This window comes from Poecilia mexicana, unplaced genomic scaffold, assembly GCF_051168715.1.
Source record: "Poecilia mexicana isolate PSO_F unplaced genomic scaffold, ASM5116871v1 scaffold_9, whole genome shotgun sequence".
In the NCBI taxonomy this organism is placed as follows: Eukaryota; Metazoa; Chordata; class Actinopteri; order Cyprinodontiformes; family Poeciliidae; genus Poecilia; species Poecilia mexicana.
In genome coordinates, this window is record NW_028263378.1 from 19,359,738 (window position 1) to 19,379,825 (window position 20,088).

Sequence of the window (20,088 nt, forward strand, 5' to 3'; positions counted from 1 at the left end):
CACCTCTTCAGCTCAACAACTTTTACAAATAAACTTTTATATTATATTCTCTCCACTCTTCTTCATTCAGAGTCAGAGAGCTGTAGCGACGAGTGACCTCTTTGGGTCACTAAGTCTTTATTATTGCAGTTAGGCACCATGTAGACACCAACTGGTAGAAACACCAGTTAAACTATTTTCTATTTCTTTAAACATTGCCGTGGTTGTTAAGGTAAAGGGGTTTCGTCTTGTCTGGTCTGACTGGTAGCTTTACTCGAGATCAATACAGCTAAGAGATAAGTAAATCCATAGGACAGCTCTGTTGTCCCAATCACGCTTTAATGATATCAGTGAGTAAGGAGTTCCACAGGAGATTGCACATTATCCCAGCAAAAAGATATTGGAAGAACGTTTTTCTTCCAATATCTTATCTTCTACTTTCTAGACTGACTGTCTAAATTAAAGAGGTCAAGCACAGCCTAACAAACCTGCTAGACGCTTCATTGATAGAGTCCCGACATGCTGCTAAAGAGTGACTAGTGACTAATAGTTTCTCTTTCCTGCCGTTCACAATGGTGTTTCTGCTTAGCAGCTTTAACTGGCATCCACCCAGAAACTGGCAACACCTACAGCAAACTTCTATACAGGAATATCTAGACAATCCTGAAAATGTTGTCACTCATTTCAGAAGCTGACAATCATTTATTTTGTATTTACATCATTGCACATAGAGTAAAAAAAAAAAATAGGCCTTTATTTTTTGTAAATTTTATATTTATGACTTACAGATAACAAAAGCCCAACATTCAGTGTTTCAGGAAATTTAAATATTACATTATGTCAATAAAAAAAAATCAGATATATATATATAGTATGTTCATTTCTATGCAATCAGAATCTGGGTGGTCCTACTTTTGTATGAATTACTTCATCATCTATAATAAGCCTGTGATTCTATGGAGGGGCATGCCCAGGTTGCTTCAGGTCATCCACGTTGCCTGGTCTGGTGTATTATCGTCCTCTTGACAGTACACCATGGCCTCTTCATGGGGTTCAGGTCAGGAGAGCATGCTGGCCAATACACCTGACAGTAACACCAGGGTGACTAAATCAGCTTTTGGTCACCATTGCCAGTTTGAGTATGTGCCAAGTCTTGTTGGAATATGAAATATTCACAAAGCTTTTCCACAGGAGAAAGAATGAAGAGACTGAAAAGTTTCTTAGTAGATGTCTGCTTTGACTGTGGACTGTGATTTGGCAACCCGAATCAGCACTGACTTTTAAACCTCACACTGGACTTAAAGCAACATGGATTCTGTCCCTCCCGGCTCTTCCCTTCAGACTCTGAAACTTGATTTCCAAATGTCAACTTTCCCTTCTGGTTGAGAGGAATGTGATGGTGAGAAAACTTTGAAATGTGTGAACTTTAATTTAAGATTTAAGTTGGCTTGTAGAATTGTGTGTGGGGTTTTTTTAAGATCCTTGTAGACAGCTTTGGATCACCAGGCATAAATGGCAATTTTGTTTTGAATGCTTACAATAAAGTCGATCTGTTATTAAAGTTTGATATGAAGTGAAATTATATCTCTGAGAGGAACAATAATGCAGCCGGGTTTCAGTTCCCGGTTTCCCTTGACTCCACAACAAGCATGCATCTGGGTCAGAGTTTGAATAAGTTTTCTCTTTGTCCTTTTAGCTCTTAGCCCAAGTAAGACGGTTGTAGCCAATGAAAATACTTTGTTGTTAAGATGTTTGCCATTTAAATACTTTAAAAATGCATTTTCTGTCCTAAGGTGCAGTCATAAAACGCACTGGGAGGCACTGAGATTTTATTTTTATTTTTTTAAAGGAGGATCGCTTGTCTTAAATTGAATGCCCATGCATATATGAAAACTTTATGTGTTTGCTTAATTTGAGACTATAGATACTAGAATTTATGCAATTTTACTCTGATGACTGAGGAGCCAGGTGACAATTTGTCAAAATGGACAAAGATCAAAGAAACTGTCATATAAGCCCTTCCAAGAGCTAATCCCTTAATCTCTCCAAGCATCCATAGACTCATTCAAGGGGTGCTATGCAGACTGTGGCCAGTTGGGCTCTTTGGCCCTCTGGCCCACTATCAGGGCTCCCTGTGGCCCCCCCGGGGTGCCTCTTAGGTGCTATGAATAGACACGGGCGTGTGCTCCGTGCTGTTGGCTGGGCTTTGGCACACAGGCCTCATGTCAGCACGGATGCCACGTAATACTCCCGAGCGGCGTCACTTCACCAACTGCACATTTGGGTTGCCATGGAAACACGGCTACCTCTGCCCTGCCATCTTTTGGCCGCATTTTCCAGACAAACTCTGATGTCTTTCTCAACTTCTTCCAGTCCCTCTTCCCTCATCTCTCCGTGTGGCTCTTGTTTACGCAACTTATGACGCTGAGCAGGGAACGGGAGGTTTGGAACTTGATCCAGAGGGCTTCCAGTTCCTCGGTTTTACAACTAATGAACAGGTTGTTCTTCTCTTTCTTATGAACGACATGTGGAGTACAATTACGATGCACTTAAGACGGTATCAGAGTCCTGTATATGCTTATTTGTCTATGCTGAAAAGGAACGTATCTCATATATGACATCTTTTCAGCACTTTGGTTACTTTAAAGTGCTTATAAATAAAACAGTCTGGCTATGCTCATAATGTTGTTTTTTGGGGGGGTTTTCCACTGTAAGTGACAAAAACAGCAACCTCTCTGGGTCATCCAGGTACATGGGGACCTCCGTGTCACTGTTCTCTTTGACTTTTTCTAATAGCTAGACTCCTTTGTCTTTGTTTTTTTCCTCAGTACATTCAAGCAGACATGCAGTCAGAGAGTGACCATCCTTAATGGACGGGTGTGTGGGTCACAGCATTCTTCTCTGACAGCGCATAGTTTTCTCAGGACAAATGGATGGATCGCTGTGTTTGTACTTTCGCTCCATTTCCCAGTTTGTGTTTAATCACATATCATTTACTGTGTCCTGGCTGACAGTCCAGCTGGCAGGGACACGTCTTAAGTTAATAAACAAGACTAAAGACAGGAGATTCACAGCAGCTGCTTCCTCTGCCTAATTGTCTGTTATATATATATATATATATATATTTTTTTTTTTTTTTTTTTTAATGTCCTCTGACACTTGAACCTGTTTTCTGAGTTTCAAATTTTTTATATAACTATGAAAACTTGGTTATTTTTAAGAGTTTTGAAATGTTTTCTGATCCTCCTAGGACCAGAAGCTTTGGTCTTTCTTTTAAAATAAAGTTTTACTGAACTGTGGTTGCATCTAAACAAGGCATTTTCATACAAATGACTGTTATTTAGTAAATATTTTCTCTTTTAAAACAGTCCTGAGTAACGACTGCGTTTCAAAATCCCAGTGGATCAGCAGTTTTAAAAATACTTAGAGCGACCTGCCTGGCATCAACAACCACGCCATGTGCGAAGAAACTTAAATCGCATTTCTTCCCCGTTCTGATGCTCAGTTTGAATTTCCCCCGGGCCAGAAGCCTAAATGCACTCATGTGATCCTGTCGTGTCATTCAGTAATTTATTGTTTGCGTCAACAGGCCATTGAACTGGTATGCCTCCTAAAATGGCCGGCTGGAATTTTCCTCAGGATGACTTTGGCTCAAAAATGTTCTTTAGAAGCCAAACCTTGCCAGGTTTAAAACGTGACACTGGCTTCTGTGAGGTTACTTTTACACTTAGCTCCTTCTTACCCACTTCCCATACCATGATATGACAAAGGTCTTTTTCTTTTTATTTAAATATGTGCTGATACTGTAGTGTGAACATACACTCACTCAACAGATAGCATGCACATAAACACAACGACCAGGAGAAACTTGCAGACTGCTGTAACAACAGTTTTTTCTAGCATGTACAAATGCAAGAAAAAACACAGGCTGGCGTTTGACAGATATGTTTTTGCGCTTTGAAATCCTGTTGTGCCCTGAAGATGGCCATTCATCTCTTTCATATTAGCTAAATTAGCAGTCTCACTGACAGAGCACCGTGATAAGGCTTGCAGGATATTGCTGTTATTATTGTTCTGACTCCATTTTGATCCTCGCCGACTGTCTCACCCCAACACATGTGTTAACGAGAAAAAGAAAATAAACAATGGATCTTTCATCTAAGATAAAGCTTTATACATATTACAACACTTCTAGACTTCAATGGAAGAATAACAGTGCAAATGTTTTTTGTTTTTTTGTTGGTTTTTTTTGCAAAATTAAAGGTTTTGTTTACAAAAGTTTGAAAAGATATGAGAGAATTGATTGATGTTGTGTATTAATCTCACATATGACTTTTTTAATTCAGTTATAAAACCAAAAGCAATTGTTCTCAACTGCACTTCTAGGAAAGCATGTGAGCAGAATATCAGATACAAACAGGGGCGGCATCGGATTCATCTAGATCCGACCATTCGGAAGTCGGTCAGGAAAATGAATCCATCACCATGTGTTTTGTGTCATCTGCACTTACTGGACACACAAAGAGAAACCCACACTCAACCATCAGCGCATCAGCATCAGTCAAATCAAACAGTGTCCCGTGCTAGGCAACCATGTCTTTCCAGGACAGATGGCAATGTCTGATCATGTTTATTTTACTTTAATCTAATGCCGTTAAGTCTCACTGCCTATCCGTGCTGTCTGAACGATGATGCTGGGTTTATGCGAGGAATGTGTGGATCTATGTGTGTGTTTATGTGTTGGGGAGTAGGTGGTTATGTGGAAAGGTCTTGACAGACCTATCAATCATAGCTGAATATTGTTCAGTCAGTTTATTGCGTGCTCTGTGTTCATTTTTTTTATGTATTTAAAATGACTGCTCTTATTCATTACCTCCTGGAACCTTGACTTGCCACAGATGGCGGCTTGCAGAAGAATGCATACCCCATTTGCCATGTAATAATCACAAATATCAATGAAATATGTTGAGATTGTATTGCAAAGAATATTTGTGAAGTGGATGAAAAATAACACATTGTTTTCTTAATAGTGTGCTACTTTCCTTTAGTGTAACTAAAATCTACAACGTTTGGTCTACATTCATGTTTTTGCTACACTTTGATTTGATAGCTATAATTTAAAACTGCAAGAGTCAATTTCTTTGTAAAAAGTAATCTATAGATGTGAACCCTTTTCATATGTTTCCTTTGTCTCTGGATTTTGGGTATTTTGGATTTTCATGTATTTTATTTAGGGGATACTTGCAGAACAAAAAGTGTTTGACCATTTCTTCAGATTAAAAAATGTACAATATTTAAATAATTCCTTATTTCTGAAACAACAAGACTTACGGGAACTATAGTACCTGATGTGCTCCATATTACCAAAGTCATTAAATGAAAAGGGTGACATATCAAAACTCTGTAAGTACTATAACAAGTAATGAGCAAATTATAGACTGAGAAACAAAATCTCACTCACGCTTGACAGGAAAGAACAGGACACATGGATGTGGCTTTCAGTGACACATCCTTGGGATGCAGGCGGTGCAGCAGCACAGGTTACCGCAGCTCCACTGTAATCAGGCCTATTGCAGTAAAGCAAAACTACTCAGTTGTACCTTGTCTCCACCCATTTTTGTAAATAGTCTACATTTGTGAGAACTCAAATTGAACGGGTCTCTCAAGTCATTCCACATTCCAATAAATGTAAACCCACAGAAGGAATCATGTTTGCATGATCTTATGTTCATGCTTTTCATTCTTCTTAGGATGTGGTGTATTTCTCCATTTTGTACCGCTTACTGTTGGACAATTCCTACATCGCTGAAAATATTTAAATTTACTGTAGCTTACCCTATTTATTACATAATAGTGGAACCTGAAAAGTAATTTTTTTTTTAGGTTCTCCGTTGAAGTAATTTTACATAGGCCTACAAAGTGTATAAGTACTTTGTCAATCACCAGTCAGAAACAAAACGGAGAAAAAGTCGAGTGATTTCTTAAATAATCTTCACAGTTAATGTAAACTGTGAAGATGCTGGCCCTGAAAAATAATCTAAAAGTACTACAAAAAAGAATGTGTAACACTTTATTTGAAGGGGGTTGAATAAGACTGACATGACACTGTCATAAACATGACATATCACATGTCATGAACATGAATAAGCCTTCATGAATATTTATGACTGTTGTCATAAAGCGTCATTTGGTAAATTATGACTCTTTTAATACAAAGTTGACATTATTCAAAATGTCTTTATGACAACTTGACATTAACCAGGAAATCATTACTGTTTAAACTTTACCTTTAATAACATAAAGTTACCTAATTTTTAAAGTCCAATCAGTAATACTTTTATAACAAATTTATATCAGTAATGATTTATTGGTTAATGTCAAGTTGTCATAACAAAGACATTTTGAATAATGTCAACTTTGTATTAAAAGTGTCATAATTTACCGAATGACGCTTTATGACAACTGTCATAAATATTCATGAAGGCTTATTCATGTTCATGACATGTGTTATGTCATGTTAATGATGGTGTCATGACAGTCTTATTCAACCCCCTTCAAATAAAGTGTTACCAAAGAATGTGTAACAAAGAATACAGTACCAGCAGAAAATATTACAATGTCTTTTCAATGTAATATTTGTACACTGCCTCCTAAAAAGAAACATTAATTTTCCTTGAATTTTCTCAATATTTTAAAAACTATGTATCACAATCGATTGCCACGTCAGTTGGTCTACGACATAAAATCCCAAAGTTGTAAATGAAATACAGAAGAAGGTTTCACATGACACCGTCATCAGAATGCGGAAAGACTTATGCGACATGAATACATTTTTCAGTGCAGTGATCATGACACTTTTAAGCCTCGGATGTCGTAGGCTCCCTCATTGCGTTCTGACTGGAGAGCATTTAAAATGCCTAAAAATCTTGCTGATATAATAATAATATACTAGACAAAAACAATTAAGCAAATGTTATTTTGTGAAGATTTGGATTTTATTGAATTTATTATTTGTCTTATACTGTCTGAAAGTCCATTAGACGGCAATTTTTCTCTCTGTCAGTTTTACATAGTTCCCCCTTGGATTTTTGGTGCGACTCAAATAGAACATCTATTTATGCAAGATATTGTTCAGCCACTTGTTCACCAATTACTTTGTCAGACGGGTGGTAAGTCTGTAACCGCAAGCTGGAGAAGCTTTGGCTTGTTTACCCCACTTGTCGATTTTCTAACCCGACAGGCTTAGAGGCAAAGGCCCAGGCAGCTGCAACAAAGCCAGGTAGACAAAGGAGTGGTCTTTCTCCACAGGAAGGATAAAAAGAACATACACACACACACTTAATATAGGAAAGCCATGTCATAGTTAACACATATTATGACACAAGAAAATGTTGCTACCACACCTGAGACTCAGTGTGATCTTAATGGATGAACTTGTTTTCAGATGTGGAATTTAACTCTGCAGGTTAGGTCGAAACTTAGTGACTAACTTATCTCACTGAACAAACTTGTCTAGTTGGATGTTTGCTTTAAAAAAAAAAAAAGAAAAAGAAAATAAATGTAAGAAACTAAGACAACATGCAAACACAGACACCCTAACAAGATGACTAATGTCCAGCTGGTTCCATTATGTCTTGTGTAAAGCTAAATGAGCCTTGTGCATAGCAAGACCCTCCCTGGGATTTTCCTCATGGGATACATAGATTGAGCATTTACAAAAACTTAAAAGTCCAAGAACCACCTTTAACAACTTTTCTTCCAGTTTTGCCCTCTATTTAGCTGCTTTATGCATCATTTCATCAACTCTGAGCACTTGTTCTGTCCATGCTGAAAAGAAACATCCTCGAAGCATGACACCTGCACCACCATGTTTCACTGTGGAGATTGTCTGCTTGGGTCGGCGTCCCCAAGCAGACATGTAAGCGTTTTGCTTGTACGCCAAAAAAATGGAGACTTTATTGGTCCTGAGCACATTCTAACAGAACGTTGATGGTGTTAGTTACTTGGTCAATGGAAAGTTGCAAGAGAGAATTGCTGTGTGTTTCTTTCAACCATTGCTTTCTTCTTAATGTTCTGTAATAGTCAGATTTTTGGAGTTTACAACTAATAATTGTTCTGTCAAAAGGTTTTCTCAGCTGAGCTGCGGTTTGCTTCAGTTCCTTGCTCGTAACTGTGGGTCTCTTGAGAGCTTCCCTTGTTGATATCCTTGCTTGACCCTTCAGTGGGGTCTCCTTTTTGCAGTACAAGTTCCACATTCATATTATGGATTGAACAGCACTCTTTTGTTTTAAACAGCGCTCTTTTGCATACATTTTCTTCACAACTTCATCCCTGACCCGTCTGCTCCGTTCCTAAGTCTTCATGATGCTTGTCGTTTGCTAATATTCCCTGTCAAACATATGAAGTCTTTCGAGACTAGTTGTGTATTTGGATTCAAACAAGTGGGCTTTATTTACTAATCAAGTTGCATTTAAAATGGTATTGCTTGCTTTACCATTACTATTTACTTGTCAGAAAAAAAGTCACATAATTTCCAATATAATGCGATTAAATTTGTTGTGAGGATATTTCTTAGGTTTCATTTTAATTTGAAACATGAGCATATACAGTTAACAAAGTTTCACAAAAAAAAAAAAAAAAAAACATCTGAGAACAGTCTGTACTGAGGTTTGATCTTCCCACTGTTGTGTGCTCAGCTAGGAGCCAGCTATTGACATCTTCTGTGGCAGTGCCTAGCATGAGTGGCCCTGAGGCTGTGTATCGGACCAGAGAGCCGCACAGCACTGTTGACACAGTTAACGAGGGTTACATGACTGCTGTTGTCTGTCTGTGTTCTCAGTCTGAGAAACTTCGTTCTAATTTCTTGCCATTCCAACGTGTCTTCGCATATGCTTCAGGACAGCTATCTTAGTTATTTGCTTCCTGTTATTTATTTTATTTTTACCTATCTTTGTGCCACTGTTCCAGTTAGTTATGTAATATCAGTGTCAATCCGATTGGGACCAGCACATCGACACTTTCGTCCTCTCCGGTCAGCTCGACACATTACAAACTCAAAATTATTGACTCCATAAAAGGCATGTGTGTCAATGTCGCAGTGGTTAATGTTTGCGTTTGGCCTGGACAAATCGTTAGCATGACAGTCACTTGGCGCCTACAAAATGTAGGTTACATAACTTGCCATGTGTGTGGGTTCAAAACAGCCCCGTCAGCTGATGTTTTGTGCCCAGTGTTGACTGCAAACCAGAAAAGACTAGAACTCTGGGATTTAATGCATACTCAACAGGACACCTGCCTGACCTGATTCTTATCTCGTCTCAACGAGAAGAGATGGTGATGCCTGGTTACCTGATGAAGCACTGTGATGACATCAAAGCCACCTTATCTAAGGTTACAGAAGTATTTTCTTCCATAGTATTCTCTTTTAGTAGCAATCCAGAAGTTCAATATTCTCACTTCACAACCATGTGTGTCCTGGTAAAGTAGCTCACTTCCTGTCAGACTGTCCTGGAAATCAGGGCAAGGTCTGAGCCAACATGGCATCATTTATATGTCTGTCACTCAATTTTAAGATATGGACTGATATCAAGACAAGTAAGGAGTGAGACAGAGATCTAGTGGGCATTAAAAGCACCATCCAGGATGAATCAACAAAGATTTTAGAATACATCACCAAGATGACTTCCAGTGATGATCTGCTAAGTGAATGACTCAGGCAGCAGGAATTCAATTTAGGACCACAGGGAACCATCTTGGAAAGACATGCCCCTACATGGTGCATACTAATGACAAGTTAAGATGTGGTTGATATCAAGGAGTCTTATCAACAGCTTGAGTGGGGCTTGCTTGAAGGACAATACAGAGGCACCAATAATGGCGTCACAAGAGCAGTAGGTCATGGTCTACCATGCCAGACAGGATGCAAGCTACGCAAAGATGCCCCTGAAATAGTACAGCACATAAAAACTGAGTCCAAAATACTGTCAAGCAAAGTGCGCATGCAAAGAATGCAATAGTAACAGATGTACCAATCCTAAACAAAAGCACTCTGAAGTAGAAACAGGAGAAGCTTGAGAAATACCTAACGGAAAGTCAAGGCCTCGGTACTGCCAATGGTCATTGGTGATATTTGAGCTGTAAACCCCAAACATGAGAACTGGCTACAGCAGATTCTAGGAACAAACTGATCCTGGCTGTTCCTACAGTGTAGTCCTAGGAACAGCTAAGATCCTTTGCAGCAGTCATGTGATATAGGACCCAAGCTTAAAGTGGAACTACATGAGAAGAGAGGCCTTTTCTCAGTCATCCAAGAATTTTGAATGAAAAATCTACAGATATTTGTAATTTGATTATATCATTGATTGAGAGGTATCATTTTCAAACAATTATCATAAAATGAATGTACCATAATAACAATATTCAATGTGGCAGAGAATACATATATTAAACATATTTTAATATTTTAATATCTTTGGTTCACAAATGAACGGGCAAAACGAAAAGAAAGAGTATAAACCCTCCACCCTTCCTTTGTGATCTGCCCACACTTACTGATATCTGAAGTGTGTCTACTGAGATCTGCACACATGCAATACTAGCCAGCCCCAATGTAGAGCTTCTCATATGGCTAAAGTAGATTTTTTTATGCAACTCTACCGTGCCCTCTAGTGGACTTTGTATGAACTACACGAACACTGGCCTTCTACATATGTTTGCTCCAGAGCTCCATCTACTGCTTACATGCTGAAATAGAGACTAAAGCCAAAACACAAAATCAATCTTCAAGTGTTTAATGTGGCCTTCATAAACAATAAACAAAACTACACTTGTATAACTTTCTACATAAAATAGACGCATAAAGTTAAGATTCTTTACATTACTTAGTCATTTAAAATCTGCTTCAGATAAAGGCAAACACAGAAAAAAAAATCACAAAATGCTCCCTTTTGACAAACCAATGTTTAATATACACTTTATATGAAAGTACTAAATATCAAATTCACATTCATGCCCTTAGCCTTACACATGACAAAGAACTATGACTGTACATACCGTATGATTTCACTCAGATCATAACCTGTCACTGCAAAAGCATAACCATCTCCATCACAGAACTTAGCGCCACAAATCTGTGTATCTGTCACACATTCATTGTGCAAGTGAGCGATCTGCAAAGATGTTAGAAAAACAAAGTTAGGTTCTGGTTCACAGAGGCGGGGAAAATACAGGAGAATAGATTTAACCAAGTGAACAGCAAATTAAAATGGTTTTTATTTACAGTTCTGCTCAGAAGTTTATATTGCATCAAAATGAGCATAAGTGTCGTATTTATTTTGGGCTTTTAATGATCCATCCGCTACATAAAACCTGCAGTGTGTCAAAGGTGAAACTTGTAAGCAAACGTCTGTGGTGTCAGTGTGTACATGTATATCTGAGCTTGTCTGTCTAAATTTTATCTTGTATGGACTGAAGCAGATTAAAACCTTTAAAATAAAGAACAGTGAGAATACAATGTTAAAAAGCCCAAAATTGAAGACATTAATGCCCACGTTGAATAAATAAAAACCCCTCACTAGACATATATTAAAGTAGTGTAGTTTGCATACTGATCAGTTACCTCCACACTGTTGGTTTCCGGTGTAATAGCCAGGTGCCAAACCCTGACAAAGGAATCCTCAGCAGCAGACAGGAGCTAAACCAAAGGCAGAGGATGCCTGAGTAAAGCAGGTGCAATGGCTTCTGAACTTTTACTGCCCCCCCACAAGCATGACATGTTGAAAAGAAGTTTAAAATGAACCAAATTTACAAATAACCAAGTTGTGTTTGAATTAGTACTTTTAGTTAGTCATGTATTGGAAACAGTCTTCCTTTTAAATAAAGAAAATAAAACAACAGAATTTTCTAAAAATATTTTTACTCGGCAAGAACGTCAAGTGAGTAAGAACGTAGTATTTGCAATTTAAGCCCTCTTAACCCACATTAGCAAAAAGCCATCTACAAATAATAAGAACTTCTATGTGATTTGAACTGATTCATTTCTAGTATGCAAAGATTATGATTTCTGAGAGCATGAATTTAAAATGATTGACTACAGTTATAGTGTTTAACACCTGTACCATTCACAGCTGATATATGATCACTTGGATTACCGACAAACCCTAAAGGTTATTTTAATCACTTAAAGGTAATTTAATGATTAACTGTCTTTATAATTTTCTTGGTTACAAGCTGATACTGGAGATACTTCACTTAGTTGAAACCAGGCAAACTTAATGTTTGAAAAGTTACAAAAATGCAAATAAAGTAGCTCCTTCAGAAAGTGCAACAACGATCAAGGTTTTCTCCAACTGTAGGCTCTATCTCTGCAGATAACCCGACCAATCAACCAGCCATTATCAGATGTCAAACTTGTGTTACGTTATACAAAGCAGAACAGCAGAAATGTTCTGCTGACCTCAGCGTGACAAATTTCCGTCATGGTAGGCAAGTTTACATTAAAAAAGCTAACGTTAATTCAAACGTTTTGCTAAAGTCTGTTTACATTAAATTCAATAAGCTATCATAACTGTAATAAATAAGTTATATTATTAATGCAGCAGTAGGAATAACTGTTGCTTAAAACGTTTTTTGTGTGAAGGGTTCCTTTAGATGCTGTAGCACGATGTTGCTTTTACTCAAGGTTATCGACAAGTGGAATCTCATACTGGCCCGTGCCAAATTTATGCACAAGAAAACATGAACTTTTAAAGGTGTTCATACACCTGTTTTGTTATATTTTACTTCGAGTGGGCATCTCATGCGGGATATCTGGTTGATAACAACTTACCAGACCAGAAAAGGGAGCGATGTCCAGAGAGTAGATCCAGCGAGCGTGAGCGTTGACCTCAGCATGAAGAATTCCCGTCACCGCTTCGTAGAGACGGATCTGACCCGTGCCGTAGCCCGCCAACACCGTACCTTTCCACAGCTTGACAGACGAGCAGGTCATGCTGAGGGACGAGTGGAAAACAGAGGATCGATATTATTCAGAAATTAAAAGTAAAGCAAGCAGATGTTATGGCATAAAAGCAAAAGAAAGTGGACAGGCTAAAATAACTGAAGACCAAAAGTAACAAACAGTACATCAGTTTAAAAAAAAGAGAGAGAGAAAGAGGGGGCTGGGGGGGAAGCAACGAAAGATAAGTTATAAATTCTTACAGTTGGGTTTTCATTACAAGACTTTAATTTAGCTAATTTTTGTGTAAGAAATTTGGATTATAAAAGAAGAAAAGCAGTTAGGGTATTACTCTAAACCAGGGATCTTGTTAAGTAGTTGAAATTCCTCTCCAGACTTCCACACACACAGGTTCCCGCCGTCATCTGCAGTGACCAGATTAGCTAAGAACTCCTAAATGGATGAAGACAGTAAACGGGACGGATTATGCAATTTGTGCCTTCTTAAATAGTTCATATAGTACTATATAATTATTTTAGGTAATATTACTTGTGGAAACAACTCCTAAATAACACAATTGCAAAGTAAAAAAAAAAAAAAAAATACACAATGTACCTGGCTGCCAGAACACTCTGAAGCAATATCAGTGATGGCCTCTTTGTGCTCCTCCAGTACCTCAGACAGGGTAATGTTGCTCCCTTTAGAGGGAACATCAAACACCAGAACTGCCCCCGATGAAACCCCTGGATACCAACATAACCAGTTTAAATAGTTTGGTCATTTATGGTAAAATATATATGTATTTTGTACTCACCAACACATATGTAATTGTCAGAGACGGCTGATATTCCTCGAGCAAACACTGCATGTGCTGGAACAGAATTCAGCCTGGTTAGTACACTTGATCTGATATAAATGTAGTAATAAAAGAAAGTCACTGCAAACGTGCAGACATGGCGTGGTTCTGTCAGAGCAATAGAGGACACGGATTGAATTTTAGACCTTTGTGGACGTTTGCGGAGGTAGACAGGATCGGCGGAGGAGTTCAGCTTCACATTTAAGTATCGGCCAATCACAGACCTCACTAAATTATGGAAATGGGGGGCCAAATTGTCAGTGCACCCCCAGGTTTTAGTTGTTTTTGTATTTTGAAAATCCATCAAGTTTTAATGCATTTTCAATAATTAAAATGTGTGCTTGTGTTATATCCGCTTACATATTCACATAGATTAATTTCATTCTTCTCCAGTGCAAATTAACCTCACAAAAAATGAATGGGTGGATTGATGAACAGACTGTGTATTATGTAAGTTTTACCTGTAGGTGCTTCCGGCGTGTCCAGAGCATGCCAGTACACCATGATTGAGCCGTCAGATTCATACATCTATACGACAGATTTGTTTTGGAGAAAATATGCTGTTAAGATGAACATTTTTTTGAGAAGTATAACTAACATGTCGTGTAAAAGAATTTCCTGCCTGTGACGGAGAATGACTTTACCTGGATGCCTTTTTGAGAAGACACCACCAGCAGATCACGAGAGGGTAAAGCACAGAAAGCAGCCTGTAGTGAGAAAGTTCACTCGATTAAAATTGAAAGGTCTGAGTCACAGTAAATAAGACTTACCTTCGCCCTCTCTATTAATTATTATTATTATTATTATTATTATTATTATTATTACTGCCAAAAAAAATTCTACCTAAGCATTATTCACAACAGACTCATAACAGATGTAGTCTGTTATGAGTGGCTGAGCATCATCAAGTGTCGATGTATCATGCACACAACTGGCAGTAACAAGGGCTACATAAAATTTTAAGAGAAACAGCTTACCAAATATCAGAGCCAATATCTTATGTTAGTCCCAAAAATATTGTTATTCACATCGAATATGAACTAAGTGGGCCTGGGCTCAGAATGTGATACTAGTACAGGAGCCACTCAAGTTGAACTGAGTATGTGGGTCTTGTGCTGACATAGTTGTTATAAAAATCTTATAAGATCAGTTACCATGTGGACAATTTCTCTTGAGCCAATTTTTCAGCCTACTAAATGTTAATGTTTAACTTTGCCAGTGATGTCTGTTGATTTGCCAAGCAATTACAAAATGGTTACGAAAACTTTGAGATGCCTTTTATTCTGTTCACGCAAACCATGTATGTAACACAAGAAACTGATCACTGTGAGTAGATGGTAAAACAGATATGGAGACACACAGCTGTGGTTGCTCTATGGGCTAACCTGCATGATGAGCGATGTGCTTGTGGCAACATTGGGTTCTTTGGACTGCAGCTGACGGTGGGAGTAGTTGAGGCCGTCCCAGGACGTGCTTACCATGTTCACAACGTTTGCATGGACGACTGTGAAATAGGTAAGGCGCCTCGGAGCGATGCGAAGCACGCTCAGGTTGTTGTACAGCGCCGATGCGCTGTTTTTAAGCTGGATGCTCTTTTCCTTGTGAAACATGGCGCAGAGTTACTATAACAACTGCGTTCACTGACGTTCGCTAAAGACAGAAGAAAATAAATAATCAGAAGACAACAGGTGGTGTAAATTTAGGATACATGCACGAAAACTGTTGCTTCTTAGAAGCAAATGTGAATGCTATGTCTAGCATGCTAATAATGTTAGCAAGGATTGCTATTAAATACTATGAATTAAGACTATAATTGACATTTTTACGAAACGCACTGTTCATACCCTTGTTTCTGTTGATCAGTCAAAGCCTGTCTTTGTATTCAGCTGTCATTATGGAGTATTTTCTCATAAAACATTGCATACAAAAGACAGAGCAGCTTACAAGCAAGCGGCAGGATTACTAATGCGTCCTCCGCAGCCATAGAGACAACGCACTTCTGCGTGCTACGTCATGGGGGTTGCTAAGCAACCATATATCGTGTTGGAGAAGAGTACCAGAGCGCCTTAGAAAGCTTTTCCGTGTATAAATTAGTGAGGTACGTCTCAAATACTCTCTCACTAATGTGCCATCTGTTGAAATACATTTTTATTGGGCGAAGTCTCGTATTAAGATGCACCACTTTCTTTTTAATCAGGGATAGTTAGTCATCATAAAACGATGCTAATTCACCACTTAACTTAATTCCTTCATTTAACAACTGTCAGACCTAATCGGCATAATCGTGTTTAAGCCGCTTGTTCACAAGCTACATGTGAGGAAAAGAACCGTCAGAAGGTGCACACATGCATAAAAATTGGAGGTGGTAAAGGAGCATAAATACATCTGTGTTGTTCACTGAGACAATAGACTGGCCTGGAGAATTTAAAGGGAACCGCTCTATAAAATAGGACAGGGAACACTGCTTTTTTTATCAAATGAAGGAGATAATTCACAACCATTAGTATGATTTTAACAAAAGTGTGATGTGACAACTGAATATTTTCAGTCAGAGAATACTTCAGATGCACTTTAATACATATCAGGTGTAGGAAATCTTTCCTTCCAGCCATTACCATCTCTAATGACTGAAGAAACTTAGATTCATCCATTAGACACTATCATCTCAGGAAGATTAGGTGTTTAGGACTACAAAAGGCGGTTTTATTGCTTACTTTGGTAGACAGGTAGAAGTCCCCATTATGCCGTTCTTATACAGGAATTTGGTTCAATAGTTAAAGCAAAATTATTCAATTTTCTTGCAAACAAAACAAAAGGAGAACCAGAAAGGTCTGTTAAGTCTTGAATCAAGACTTGGAAGAGATGAATTCCACACAACTAGATACTGACGTTGACGCATCAGGATCATTTGTTAATTATATTGCTTTCAAGATGTTCGATGAGTTTAAATTGCAATATTTGGATGATTTCCAACTGTTTTCTTCTGATTGTATTTCATTTTTACAGAGCCTCTGAGCCAAGATGAAACGCCCCTCTCAGGTCCGCAAGAAGGATAAGCAAAAAGGAAAGGCAAATGTCAAGGAGGTCCCAGTGCCGGAGCAAGAGGAGGAAGTTGTTAACCCCAGCCAAGTCAGTCGGCCCCAATGGACGGAAATGTTGAGCCATGCAGATGAAATAGTGGGGGACATAATGGACGACCTGCAAGGCCTAGTCATGGATGGCTGTTATAAATCATACTTTGAAAAACAGGTAAAACTTCATATTGTCTAAATTTATCTCATCAGCGACTTAATATTAACTGCCACACATTGGATAAAAGATTGCATTTTTTTTTATTTGTTATCTGTTTTTGCTCCATACTATCATTTAAGAAAAAATTACAATACTATTTAAAAAGTAATTGATTTTATTAACTCAGTTCACTATGTGGCACACGTTTTCTACATTAATTAAACACAGACTGATGTTTTCAACCTTTTATTTCCATTAATTATGAGGATTTTTCTACCCACAGCAAATGAAAACAAAACAATTAGAATATTACATCACAGCAATTACAAAGTACCTTTGTAAAGGAGGCTTAAGGAGAACATATATTTAACACCTGGCTAACCATTTGTTTTAAAAGTTGCTTTTAATATGACCAACAAGCCTCATCGAAACGCATATTTTAATTTGTTGAATATGACTATATGTTGCTGCTCTTTGCATTCAAGCTTGTACCATACAGTTTGTCCTGGGTCAAGAACTACCTCACTGAGACTGTGGAGTGCCAAATCTTGTGCCTGGATCAAGGAGAGGAACCAGAAGAATTAGCTTCAACAGAAGACCTTGAGCCTTTGTCGACTATTCCAGATTGCTGGGCCCAAGGATGTGTGCCTACAATCCATACTGTAAGTCAATCTCATTGCACTTCACAACAGGTACCACTGGCTGTGTAACTCTTATTTAAATCTTGTTTTGAAAATACATTTGTGTTCAAATCTTCGACATTGCAGGAGCATTCCTACACGCTTTTAACGGTTTCTAATGGTATAGCTAGAGATCTGAGTGTTTTGTTGTTGTTTTTTTGATGGGGCAGAACAAAGAGAATGATACTTGGTTTTCAAGTGTATTTGCACAAAAATAATTAGAAAGGTATGATGTTCATCCTGTTAATTGACTTTACTCTGATGCCCCTAAATAAAGTGTCTTGCTACACATTTCCTTCAAAAGTATCCTAGTGAATAGACCTGGGAAGAGATTAATTTCATTATAAATATAGTAAGGTGAGCTCAAAATGAAATGCCTTAGCTTACACGCATAGAGCTGTGTTTGGCAGAAAACTGGCACTGTAAATGCCACTGAGCACACCGTCCTTATAGTGGAAGATGGTGGTAGTATTTTGTATTTAGGAGGGGCGGGGAAGATGATCAGAGTTGATAGAAAGATTGGACCTAAACACAGGGCAATCCTGGAGGTTTGAGGCCACAAAAAACTTAAGGAGGTTTACAATCCAGAGGTACAGCAGCTCTGAACCTATAGCCAGGGCTACTACAGAATAATTTAAATCAAAGCAAATTCATATTTTAGCAAGATGAAAGAGGTAATGTTCTTAGAGACTCTCCATCCCATCTGATGGAGCTCGAGTTGTTCTGCAAAGACAAAATGTTCCCCACTTTTTTATTTTTATCTTTTACACATGCTGAGATCCATGTGCCACTTTTCTTCCAATTTACTGTTATCCACTACTTTATCTTGGCTTATCGCATAAGATCCCAATAGACTACATTAAGGTTTGGAGCAATATTGTGACAAAATGTAAAATTATTCAAGGGGTATGAAAACCTTTGCAAGTCACTGTCTAAATGTTTTTCTATGTCTTTCTCACAGGACGTTGGTAGTGACCAAGAGTCATCACACACAGAGTCAAGTGCCCGAAGGCGATCTAGGCATGGTTCCTTAAAAATCTTGGGTTTTAAGCATGATGAAATGGAAGAGAAGAAGGATGAAAGTGACCTCACATCTAATGTTTCTAGTACTTGTGCCCCAGAAAGCAGTGACACAAAGAAGCTCATTCAGGTGAGAAAGCCCCTCAAAGATACTAGGAGGAAACTACTGCCACCTCTCTCCGGTTCGTCAGAGAAAAAGGATGTGGAGGTGGAGGTAGAGGTAGAGGGTGAAGACAAAGACAGCGTCGCTTCCAAGACCCCACTGGGATATCGCTGCAAAGACCTCCAGCCGATACCAAAGCTGGATCCTAAGCGATTGCCTCGACATTGCATTTGCCCAGAGTATGAGATTGTCAGTAATGATTTCGCAAAACCTAGCCCCCGAAAATCTGGTGTATTACCCAGACTGGAGCCAAAACCGACTAAGCAGAAATCTAAAAGGGCAGAGACACCGTCAAAGACCATCTCCAAAGAACCACCAGAAAGGTTTCAGCAAAGACATTACGACAACATCCATCTGCATAAGCAGGACAAGGAACGGCTTAAACTCTTTGGCCCGCTGAGGCTCGACACGATGATTCTGGCCAAAGGTGTTTCTCTCTTGGATTCTCAAGCTGCTGAAAATATTTTTCCCAAAATGAGCTATCCTTCGCAGGCTACCAATCTGAAGCCGATGCCGAGTGATGTTGCTGTGCCGATATATTCAGTTGACCAGGTTGCTGCTGGTCCAACACCTCGAGTCACACCAATAACGCAGACCAAGAACTGTGACACCTGATTGAAAGACTTGACATGACTGTCACTGCTCAAAAAGATGATCTAGATCTTAATGACAAGAAAAAAAGCTCAATGCAATGCAAGAAAGTTATATTTTGTCCTTTATGAGAAAGTAGTAATAAAAGTTTGTTTTTAAATCATACATTTTAAGTTATACATGTAATCAGAATTTCCTTTCTCATTGGCAGCGTTCTAAAAAGATTTTCTCTGTGTGAAATAAAGAAATAATAAACAACAAATGCTCTGGTGTTTGCAAATATCTATAAATGACTGATATCCATAAGACAAAGTTGAGACCTTTGCAAATGATTATTTTCTGTTTTTTCCAGCTGTCCAAAACATTTATGCCGCCATCTTCACCAGAAGATCGCATATGAAGAGATGTTGTGTTTTAGTGTGACCATCCTGGCTGAATGATGGTTGTGTTCTTCATCTCTTTCAAAAGACTTTTATTTGCTTTTATTTGTCTGGCTTTAGCACACTCATTTTTTTGCTTCCGGAAACAGAAAATACAACTTCAGACCCACATGTAAAAACTGATAATGGTGCCAAAGAGCCCAGAACGTATTAACATGCCTCAAAGAGTAATGACAGAAACCAACCATAATACA

General features: G+C 38.4%; 2 protein-coding genes across 2 annotated transcripts; one reads left to right on the forward strand and one right to left on the reverse strand.

The window, feature by feature from the left end:
- Nucleotides 1-10,919: 10,919 nt before the first annotated feature.
- On the reverse strand, nucleotides 10,920-15,753 carry wdr54 (WD repeat domain 54). Its single transcript, XM_015000409.2, has 10 exons — nucleotides 15,614-15,753; nucleotides 15,155-15,419; nucleotides 14,414-14,476; nucleotides 14,231-14,297; nucleotides 13,728-13,784; nucleotides 13,529-13,656; nucleotides 13,266-13,366; nucleotides 12,806-12,968; nucleotides 11,597-11,671; nucleotides 10,920-11,147 (listed from the first exon to the last, which is right to left on the reverse strand). Exons 2-10 carry the CDS (start codon nucleotides 15,377-15,379, stop codon nucleotides 11,016-11,018), a joined length of 1,011 nt encoding a protein of 336 aa, XP_014855895.2. The 5' UTR covers nucleotides 15,380-15,419; nucleotides 15,614-15,753; the 3' UTR covers nucleotides 10,920-11,015.
- Nucleotides 15,754-15,759: 6 nt separating this feature from the next.
- c20h2orf81 (chromosome 20 C2orf81 homolog) lies at nucleotides 15,760-19,716 on the forward strand. Its single transcript, XM_015000406.2, has 4 exons — nucleotides 15,760-15,867; nucleotides 16,776-17,018; nucleotides 17,486-17,662; nucleotides 18,642-19,716. The coding sequence occupies exons 2-4, from the start codon at nucleotides 16,791-16,793 to the stop codon at nucleotides 19,476-19,478; spliced, it is 1,242 nt and encodes a 413-aa protein (XP_014855892.1). The 5' UTR covers nucleotides 15,760-15,867; nucleotides 16,776-16,790; the 3' UTR covers nucleotides 19,479-19,716.
- Nucleotides 19,717-20,088: the final 372 nt, after the last annotated feature.